Source organism: Dendrobates tinctorius, unplaced genomic scaffold (assembly GCF_039654945.1).
Source record: "Dendrobates tinctorius isolate UK_male_01 unplaced genomic scaffold, ASM3965494v1 ptg000013l, whole genome shotgun sequence".
NCBI classification, from domain to species: Eukaryota; Metazoa; Chordata; class Amphibia; order Anura; family Dendrobatidae; genus Dendrobates; species Dendrobates tinctorius.
The window spans coordinates 13,430,080-13,441,519 of record NW_027361681.1 but is presented as its reverse complement, the minus strand read 5'-3'; the positions used below and the strand labels follow the sequence as shown (position 1 = coordinate 13,441,519).

At 45.5% G+C, this 11,440-nt stretch overlaps 1 protein-coding gene across 1 annotated transcript in view; it reads left to right on the top strand.

Moving 5' to 3' along the window:
• Positions 1-4,276: 4,276 nt before the first annotated feature.
• AGPAT2 (1-acylglycerol-3-phosphate O-acyltransferase 2) overlaps positions 4,277-11,440 on the top strand; it is a 54,201-nt gene continuing 47,037 nt past the window's right edge. Inside the window, exon 1 of the mRNA XM_073559450.1 lies at positions 4,277-5,008. Coding sequence (XP_073415551.1) covers positions 4,821-5,008 — 188 coding nt within the window. The 5' untranslated portion in view covers positions 4,277-4,820. The remainder of the gene's footprint in view (positions 5,009-11,440) is intronic.

Below are 11,440 nucleotides of genomic sequence, written 5' to 3'. Positions count from 1 at the left end.
CCATGCAGATCTCCTCTAGAGCAGTGATGTATTGGGCCTGTCACTTGGCAAAACAGATTTTCAAATCCCTTCAAAGGTTTTCTATGGGGTTGAGATCTAGCATAGTATAGCATTATCCTCATTCTGGCCCTCCAACAGTAATTTAGTCCTTTATCCTGGCCCCCTTTATTTAATACTCTCGCCCAGCCTTGCCCCATTTATTTTATAATATGCCCCAACCTGATTCCCTTTATTTTATAATGTGCCCTAGCCTGGGCCCCTATGTCCTTTGTCTAGCCTGGCCCCCAGATATCCATCCTGCCCCCCCAGCTATACATATTGGCCCTCATATGTCCCTTATCCTGCCCCCTATATATCTTTACTGGCCCCCCATATATGCATCCTGGATCCCCCATATATGCATCCTGGCCTGCCATATATATATGCATTCTGGCCCCCATATATATGCAACTTGGTCCCCCATATATCCATCCTGCTCCCTTGTCCTGCCCCCCCTATATATCCATCCTGGCCCCCATATTTGCATCCTGGGCCCCCATATAACCATCCTGGCCACTCACATATATATATATCCATCCTTCCCCTCATATATCCATCCTGGCCCCCTCCATAAATATGCATCCTGGTCTGCCATTTATATGCATCCTGGTCCCTTTTCCTGCCCCACCCCCCCATAAATTCATCTTGGCACCCCATATATATATATATATATATATATATATATATGCATCCTGGCTCTACCATATATATGCATCCTGGCTCACCCATATATCTGCATCCTGGACCCCTATACATCCATCTTGGCCCCCATATATCCATCCTGGTCCCTTGTCCTGCCCCCATATGTATCCATCCTGGCCACATTTGTATTCATCCTGGCCCCTTGTCCTGCCCCCCATATATCCATCCTGGCCCCTTGTCCTGCCCCCCATGTGTCTCCATCCTGGTCCCCCATATGCCTCCATTCTGGCCCTCCATGTGTATCCATCCCCCCCATGTGTATCCATCCTGGATCCCCCATGTGTATCCAGCAGGCTCCCCATGTGTCTCCATCCTGGCCCCTCATATATGCATCCTGGATCACCCATATTTGCATCCAGGCCTTCCATATATATGCATCCTGTCCCCCCATATATATGCATCCTGGTCCCTTGTCCTGACCCAAAAATTCATCCTGGACCCCCATATATAAGCATCCTGGCTCTACCATATATATGGCACCCCATACATGCATCATGGCCCCCCCAATATATATATCCATCCTGGCCCCCCATATATCCATCCTGGCCCCTCAAATACAGCTCTGGCAAAAATTAAGAGACCACTGCACAGTTTTATCAAAATCAGATTCCTTACATGTCTGACAGCCATTCGATTGCAGTGTCAGTTGAATTCCAACCAGAGTACACCTCATTCTACTTAATGTGCTTCTGATTAGTTGATCACCTGAACCAAATCTTATTTAACGAAGGAAAGTATAAAAAAAACCCTGCTGTGGTGTTCACAATCCTCTTGCAATAGGACAAGCTGGATGGCAAAAGAAGTGCTAGTAATATCCCAAAAGTAATAGGAATGAAACAACTTTTAACCATGCCAAAGGAGTTGAAAAGAAAAGTCTTGAGTGAGGAAAAGGAGGGCTCACTTCTGGATTTACTAGCAGAGGGATACAATGAGCGTCTTGTTGCCTCCATCCTTAAAATTTCTAAGACAGAAGTCCATTACAACAAGGTCAAACAGCAGACACTGGTGACAACAAAGCTACAGACCGGCAAAGGGCGAGAACGACTCTCCACCGACCGGGATGACCGTCATCTTATTCGAATGTCACTCAGCAACCACAGGATGACATCAAGTGACCCACAAAAGGAATAGCAAATGGCAGCTGGGGTGAAGTGCACGGCAAGAACAGTTTGTAACAGGCTCCTAGAGGCAGGGCTCAAGTCATGTAAAGCTAGAAAAAAGCCTTTTGTCAATGAGAAGCAAAGGAGAGCCAGGATGAAGCTTGCCAAAGACCATAAGGATTGGACCATAGACAACTGGAGTAAGGTAATCTTCTCTGATGAGTGTAATTTTCAGCTTTGCACAACACCTGGTCGTCTAATGGTTAGACGGAGACCTGGAGAGGCGTACAAGCCACAATGTCTTGCACCCACTGTGAAATTTGGTGGAGGATCGGTGATGATCTGGGGATGCTTCAGCAAGGCTGGAATTGGGCAGGTTAATCTTTGCGAAGGACGTATGAATCAAGCCACATACAATGTTATCCTGGAAAAACAGTTGATTCCTTCTGCTCAGGCAATGTTCCCCAACTCAGGACTGGTTTTTCCAGCAGGAAAATGGGCCATGCCACACAGCTAGATCAATCAATGTGTGGGTGAAATACCTCCACATCAAATCCCTGTCATGCCCAATCTCCAGACCTGAACCCCTTTGAAAACCTCTGGAATGTAATAAAGAGGAAGATGGATAGTCACAAGCCATCAAACAAAGAAGAACTGCTTAAATTTTTGTACCAGGAGTGGCATAAGGTCACCCAAAAGCAGTGTGAAAGACTGGTGGAAAGCATGACAAGACACATGAAAGCTGTGATTAAAAAACATGGTTATTCCACAAAATATTGATTTCTGAACTCTTCCTGAGTTAAAACATTTACTTTTGTTGTTTCTAAATGATTATGAACTTTTTTTTTTAGCATTATTTGAGGTCTGCAAGCACTGCATTTCTTTGCTCTTTTGACCATTTCTCATTTTCTGAAAATAAATACAAAATTTAGTGCTTGGAAATCCCGAGGCATGTTGTCAGTAGTTTATAGAATAAAAGAGAAATTTACATTTTACTCAAAAATAAACCTATAAAGAGAAAAATCAGACAAACTGAAAATTTTGCAGTGCTCTCTTAATTTTTATATGCATCCTGGTACCTTGTCCTGCTCGACCCCCAATATATATATGCATCCTGGCTCACCCATATATATGCATTTTGGCTCCCCCATATATCTGCATCCTGGACCCCCTTACATCCATCTCGGCCCCCATTTATTTATCTATCCTGGTCCCTAGTCCTGCCCCCCATATGTATCCCTCCTGGCCCCTTGTCCTGCCCCCCATATATCCATCCTGGCCCCCCATGTATCTCCATTGTGTCCCCCACATGTGTCTCCATCCTTGCCCCCCATGTGTATCCATCTTGGCCCCCCATGTGTCTCCATCCTGGTCCCCCATGTGTCTCCATCCTGACCTCCCATGTGTATCCATCCTGCGTTGTCCTCCTCCTCTGCAGGTCCGGTGCGCTCATAGAAGAATGGCCGCTGACATTAGGAGGCCAGTGGTGAATGTGTGCACACTCTGCAGTATTGATCGGGATGTGCGCAGCAGCGGTTCAGGTAATGAACACTGCATGTGCGCGCCCCTGCACATACTCTGCCTGCGCTTTTAAAGGGCCCGCGCTCCTAAAAACTGCAGACTTTTTTTTTCTTCTTCTTCTCCTCCTCCTCTCCACAGCCAAGGGCCCACCGGGGATTTCCCCGATACCCCGCCAGGCCAGTCCGACCCTGGTCGTGCAAAACAGGACTTTTTATTCTATAGAAAGGAGGTGAAGCTAATCTTCTTGTTCAGATCCACTGGTGCTAACATATTCAGTCGGGAAATCCAGCGGCATTCTCTTTGGGCAAGTACCGTATCTGTTTTACATTGCCCCCTCTAACGCCACAATTGACCCTGTCAATGCTCCGTACCGTACCCTAAGTCACCAATAATGCAAATATGTGTCTTCAAAGGGGAACATGAGCAGTATGTCCATCTCCTTCCAAAATCACCTCAGGTAAAGGTTCCAGCTCTTTGGAAGTACACCACACTCGGTTTTATTAGACTTCTCCCAGACACTACTACCTCAGGAGATATCATGCTCTCTACAACTAACCTGCACCCTCTCTTATTAGACTGCTCCCAGCCTGTCTCTTATGGCATGCTCTAATTGCATTTCATGTTCTCCCTAATTATATCGCACTTTCTCTTCTAGGCTGTTCCTGTGCTCTCTTATAAGATTACAGTCTCTGTAGAAAGACTCTGGACATCTCTCTTTAGACTGCTCCCAGCTTCTCTTACACTGCACTCTCTCCAGCTTCAGTTATGAGACTGCCCCAGCTTCTCAGACTGCACTCTCTCAGTAGACTCTGTCCTATGTGACTCATATGACTGCTGCTATATGACCTCAGTCCTGTCACACTTCTGTCACTGTCCTGCTGCTCTCTCCCCATGTGACAGTTTGCAGCCTCCCTCTCATTAGACTGCTCCTCCTCCTCATGCGTCTTCCTGCTCTCAGGAGCACAAGTTTTCCTTTCTTTTGTTTTATGTTTTTCCTGTGCCAGAGTCACTGGAGATGAGAGCCGTGCCCCCTGTATGCCAGGAGCCCACCCTGACCTTCATCTGACAGGTGCCAGTGATTCTGTTGTGTGGAGAGGGGGCCTGCACCAGATACCTGACCAGTCTCCACCTTGTGCCCCACCCTCACTTTCCTGCAGACTTTAGACCTTTCTCTCTCTTCTTTGCTAACACCAGTACCCTAAATCCTCTGCCAGCCCCCAGCACTGCAGCTGCTTGTGCAGAGTGCACACACCTTTCCCCTGCATTCCTGCCCCACCTGCCTGCAGATCTCTCCTCCCAACTGCCCCTAATCACAGCTTGTAACTGTCAGTGGCCAGGCGCTGTCATATGACAAGCCTTCACTGCCTGCTCCCTTCTTTTTGCCACCTCCTATTCTAGCTCCTTCAGTCCATACACTTGCACCTTACTACCCCTTCTCCTGTGGGTTCAGGTCCCAGGATGGATCTGTGGTGGGTACTTTTGTACACCATGGTCATCCTCGTCCCCTTCCTACTAATGCAAGTCAGCAGCACCTTTAAATTCCACTTTAAGATCGTCTCCTATTGCATCTTCTGTCTTGCCCTGTCTGCTGTGGCAGCGCCCGTGTGCCTGCTGAAAAATGGAGGCCGAACAGTGGACAATATGAGGTGAGCCAGTAGAAGTAATGTGTTGGGGTTTTTTCGCACGAGGAAAATAAGTTAGTTTGCTCATATGTAGAAGAAGGTGTAGGGTTTTACATACAGTGTTATGGAGGTAAACGTAAGAATAGTATAAATGTCAGTAGATACGTAAGGGATGCCTTTGGTTTGTCATCTCAATGAACATTGATATTTCATGATGATGTGGACACTATTTATGGTTAAACAGGTCAGCAAATTTAGGTGATAACTTGTGGACCAGTAGATGGTCCGAATGCAGGGACTTCCACTGTTCTTATGAACGGGGCTCTGAAATGCCCACCTCAGGATGGAGCGCTGTATTCTGTTATACTTGGCAGTCCCACTGTCAATAAATGAATAGGGCATTTCAGAGCCCCATTCTTGGTGTCCGCAGGGGTACCATTGGTTGGATCCCACAAGCTATTACCTCTCCAGTGCACAGGTGATAAGTTTAAAAGCTGCAAATAGCCCTTTTACCCCTTTCAGGTACAGATATATGGCACAGGCTCAGGAACTGTGTTATGCAGCCGACATCTGTATGTAAGCTCTGATCGCTGCCATCAAGCCCTTCAGTGCTGCTATCAGTCCTTGACAGTAGCATTTAAGGCATGCAGTCTAGAGGACATGCCATTCCAGGAGTCCAATGACTCCCTCTCGATGCAATTGAGGGTTTCTGATGGGTTACCATGGCAGGTGAGGGCCTTCTGAAACCCTCATTATTGATATGCCAGTACAACCTGTGTACTGCAGTACGACGCTCACTGAAGTTTTGCTTGGTCTTCCAGACCGTATCTTGAGACCTCCACTGTTCTGTTAAGTGCCATTTCTTAATTACATTTCAAACTGAGGAATGGGCAACTTGAAAACGATTTACTATCTTCCTATAGCCTTCTACTGCTTTGTGGGCCGCCACCATTTTCATTTTCAGAATGCTAGGCAGCTACTGTTTTTTGGCACAAGGTTAGAGGAGGCTGGGTTTTTATTGAGCAGGCAAATTTGCATCACCTGGCCTTTCCTAATGATAGTGAACAAGCCATAATCCATTGATGTACAGCATAAACCAGGGCAGGGTTTGCAACATAAACACCACCTTTCTGGCCTAATGGGAAAACAAAACAAAAACAAGTGGCTCAATCCTTGTTGCTGCAGGGATCTGCCCGCTCAGGAAACAAACAGAAAAAAGGTTCAATTTCTTTAATCTCAAACAAAGCTCTGGAGCTTCCATCTCCAGGCACACCACCACCGAATGAGCCAGAAAGCTGTGTATTTATCCTAAGGTGAACAGCCTCCTGCCTACTCTTCAGATGTTCACTAAACCAAGCACTTAAACATGACCGATTAAGCCCTCTCAGCACTTAAGGTACTGTCACACTAAGCAATATCGCTAGCAATATCGCTATAACTTGTGACGTTATAGCGATATTGCTAGTGACATCGCTGTGTCTGATACTTACCTACGACCGGCTCCCCCGCTGGTTATCGCTGATCGCGCGAGAACGTCCAGGACTGTTTCTCGTCGTCAGCTTCCTGCGGCGCTTCCTGTGGAGAGACGAGCGACGAGCGTGGACGCGGGCGGGAGGACGCAGGATCGCCTAGTGTGACAGGTAAGTAGCGACCCCCGACCCCTGCGATGTCCCTGGTGAGATCTGTCTGTGTGGCAGCTCACTAGCGACCACTTAGCGATGTACCAGCGATCCTGACCGCGTCATATCGCTGGTTGGGATCGCTGGTACATCGCTAAGTGTGACAGTACCTTAAGTCTGCTGGAGCATTTTTTTAGGTTCATATCACTGAAGCTAATAACCTCAGTGATACACATCTCCCTTCTAGTACTTTGCCACTGACTTTGTGACAATATATACAACAAATATAAAGATATGAATCACCAATCCTTAAAAGTATGAATATTAAAATATTTTTAAAAATATACATTTCTGTTATCATCACGTCGGTATAAATCTGAGCTATCTAAACATTCAGGCTTGCATGCACAGATAGTGGGCATTATGCAGTTGTCCTATTCTGATGAATAGGATAACTATGTGCTCTCTGCTGAGCTGAACCCAAAACAAGCAAGTGAGTTGCCATTGTGAAAGTTGCATATTTTTCCGGATCTCCAAAGTGAACCTAAATACGAGATTATGGCACAGTAATAGCGCCATCAGCGGCAGGTGTCATCCCTACCATACAGCTGCCATCCTGCCGTGACAGCCGCTCTGCTTCTTAGGCTATGTGTCCACGATCAGGATATAGTAGAGTTTTGGACGCAGTATATTTTCGCTGCATTTAAAGCGCTGCGTTCTAATCATGCAGGTAAATCCGCATGTGTTCATTGAACCATGTGGATTTACCGCATCTAATGAAAGGCTATGGGTGAGATTATGCGCGGAGACCATTGTCTCCACTGCAGATAACTGACATGCTACGACTCGAAAATCCGCACCGCGGGTGAGTTTCCGCAGCATCAAATAGAGGCACAGTGGGCATGGGATTTCTGTAAACCCCATCCACTGTGCTTGTAATTTAGAACGCAGCGCAAGTGAGCTGGGTCCAAACCGCTGCTCTTCCTGATCATGGGCACGTATCGTTAGCCTGCAGCATGTAAGTATTGCAGAAGTATTGAAAGCATTATAACACAACCAGGAGATCAGAGGTTTAAGTTTCCTCATAAGACTGAAAAATGCAAAGGAAAAAAAACTAGTTAAAAGTCTGAGGGGATAGAGCCACTTATCAACAGCCCGATGGCGGGCACTGCTTGGAAAAGGGTGGTTTGGAGTCTGAGAATAAAATAAAAATGATTATCTGTAGAAAGAAAACACAGAAGGTTTTTCACCTTCATCAAGTTCTGTGATATAAAAGAAAAGAACAATTATTTATACAAAATAGTAACCCGACGAAACATCCAGGAAACACAAGTATGCGAAGCCACAGTGCAAATTTTCGATGCACAACATCCTCCAAAAAGCGCCACCATTCAAAAAGTAGGGTTGTCCGACAATAAATATTATTAAAATAATAAATATTATTACAATCTAGAAATGAGACCTAACTCACATTTGTTTTAAAATGTCCTATTCAATTAAAAATTACAATTGTAATATATAAAATATTAATAATAATTTTTTTTTTTCCCAAAGTGCAATGGATCCGAATTTAAATCTGCGCAGTCAAGTGTCAGAATTTGCATTTTAAAATCAGATTCCAGAGTTTTTTTCTAATATTTGCTATATGTTATAGCTCTGCGGACCCGTCTTCTTTTGGGTGCGTTTCCCAGATGTTTTGCCGGGTTACTTTTTTGCAACTGTAAAAGAACCTGATGGGGGAGTAAAACCCACACTGATGCGTTTTCTGTGCTTTATTCTATAAACAAGCTGAAGAGCCCAGCATTGCCCGGGCATAGTAACTAACTATTGTTAGTTATAACAAATTATAATGATTATATCTATATATAAAGCTGAGTGTAGAGCCCCGCCCACTCCGCATAGCCACATTCACTATAATATCCCACATCAACCCGTCAGCCAGAGCTACTGGACTACTACCCCTAATATCCCACATCATCCCGTCAGCCAGAGCCACCGGACTACTAATATCCCACATCATCCCGTCAAAGCCACCGGACTACCTCCCCTAATATCCCACATCATCCCGTCAAAGCCACCGGACTACCTCCCCTAATATCCCACATCATTCTGTCAGCCTGGGGTCAGAACCAGAGTGCTGAGTGAAATGGCCTTAACTTCCATACCGGGGATCCCTTTAAGAGAGGCCTGGCGTCAAAACCAGAGCGCTGAGTGGTATGGAAGTCAGGGCAAATCCAATGATCCCTTTAATAGAAGCCTGGGGTGAGAATCAGAGCACTGAGGGATTTACCCTAACTTCCATACCAGAGATCCCTTTAAGAGAGGCCTGGGGTCAGTACCAAAGCGCAGAGTTGATTTGCCCTCACTTCCATATTAATAATCCCTTTAATAGAAGCCTGGGGTGAGAATCAGAGCGCTGAGGGATTTACCCTAACTTCCATACCGGAGATCCCTTTAAGAGAGACCTGGGGTCAGAATCAGAGCGCAGAGTGGATTTGCCCTCACTTCCATACCGGGGATCTCTTTAAGAGGGGCCTGGGGTCAGAACCAGAGCGTTGAGTGGAATTGCCCTAACTTCCATACCAATGATCCCTTTAATAGAACCCTGGGGTCAGAATCAGAGCGCTGAGGGATTTGCCCTAACTTCCATACAGGAGATTCCTTTAAGAGAGCCTGGGGTCAGTACCAGAGCATTTGAAGGCAATTGCCCTGACTTCTATACCGGCCAGGGATCCTTTTAAGAGAGGCCTGGGGTCAGAACCAAATCGCTGGATGGATTTGCCCTGACTTCCATACCAGAGATCCCTTTAAGAAAGACCTGGGGTCAGTACCAAAGCGCAGAGTGGATTTGCCCTCACTTCCATACTGAGGATCCCTTCAAGAGGGGCCTGTGGTCAGAACCAGAGCGCTTAGTGGAATTGCCCTAATTTCCATACCAATGATCCCTTTAAGAGGCCCTGGAGTCAGAACCAGAGCGCTGAGTGGAACAGTCCTAACTTCCATACTGGGGATCCCTTTATGAGAGGCCTGGGGTCAAAACCAAAGCGCTGAATGGATTTGCCCTGACTTCCATACCAATGATCCCTTTAATAGAAGCCTGGGGTGAGAATCAGAGCACTGAGGGATTTACCCTAACTTCCATAACAGAGATCCCTTTAAGAGAGGCCTGGGGTCAGTACCAAAGCACAGAGTTGATTTGCCCTCACTTCCATATTAATAATCCCTTTAATAGAAGCCTGGGGTGAGAATCAGCGCTGAGGGATTTACCCTAACTTCCATACCGGAGATCCCTTTAAGAGAGACCTGGGGTCAGAATCAGCGCTGAGTGGAACAGTCCTAACTTCCATACTGGGGATCCCTTTATGAGAGGCCTGGGGTCAAAACCAAAGCGCTGAATGGATTTGCCCTGACTTCCATACCAATGATCCCTTTAAGAGAGGCCTGGGGTCAGAACCAGAATGCTTAGTGGAATTGCCCTAACTTCCATACCAATGATCCCTTTTAGAGACCCTGGGGTCAGAACCACAGCGCTGAGTGGAACAGTCCTAACTTCCACACCGGGGATCCCTTTAAGAGAGGCCTGGGGTCAAACCAAAGCGCTGGATGGATTTGCCCTAAATTCCATACCGGAGATCCCTTTAAGAGGGAAGATGTGCCTATGGGATGGAGGATGTGTGATGGAGATACGGGAGGGGGGGATTCATTTCTGTCATGTGCTCTCTGCTCCTTTCTGGGGGGCAGACAATGGCTAGGAGCTTATGTTCCCGGGGATGCTAGAAACTTGCTCATAGCATCCAATCACAGCTCAGCTTCTTTTAAACAGCTCTGGTGAAATGAAAGATGCTTCGTGATTGGTTGGTGATACACACACACATTCAATTTTATATATATATATATATAAATCCCTTTTCATTTATGCCACGAGTCCATGCCATCCCCATCAGGGCATCACCTGCCCATGGACTGCCTACAAGCTGCTCTACTCAATCTTGAAACACCTTCGGATCCCTTCGACAGCAGGAAGTGGAGGATTACAACCTTACGGAGCATCAGCCAGCACCTGCTGGGAGGTGCAATGATGCCAACCATGTTTCCCTGTAGAGTTGTGCCTTTTTGTGCACAACTTTCTATGATTACTGCCACTTATTCACATTTCATTCGTGCCAGTCCTAGATGATATTGCACAAGGCAGTACCCCCCCTCTCGAGTTAGAAATCTCTATATAAATGGTATTACCGCCTCCTTACTAACCTTTAACGTAATTTTTTTTTTTTTTTTAATTCCTTTCACAGAATGACATTTAAAAAAAGAAACCAATCATGGCAGAATTTTTGTTTTTTTTTTCTATTACCGCTAATCCAAGAAAATAAAAGTCAGTTGTATCTAAAAGTAGTATCAATAAAAATTGAGAGAATCATTTATGAAAGAGACTATGTATTTGCTGTCATGTGATTGTAGTGTCCTGCAAAATATTGTTAACTTATCTAAAATTTGTGAAACTGTGGAATGAAAAGTCACCAGTTATAGATACCTAATCCTAAAGTCCCGGCCTGTGCAAAAAGCGTACCACGCTTCTACAGAATATTCTATTTATTCCACCATATAACTGATGTCCGCCGCAGATCACTTTGCTGGAATAGTACAGCATTTCATGTTTGGGCTCAGTGACCTGAACTATCAATATATACATTTAAAAAAACTGGCCTTCACATCTAACATAGACTAGGTGTGAACAGGTGCTTACCTAGAGTCAGCAACTCATATGTAATCAAATAAATAATCAAATAAATAAGGGAGCACTCTGTAGCGCCATAGCTTGCAAACATGAAATATGAAA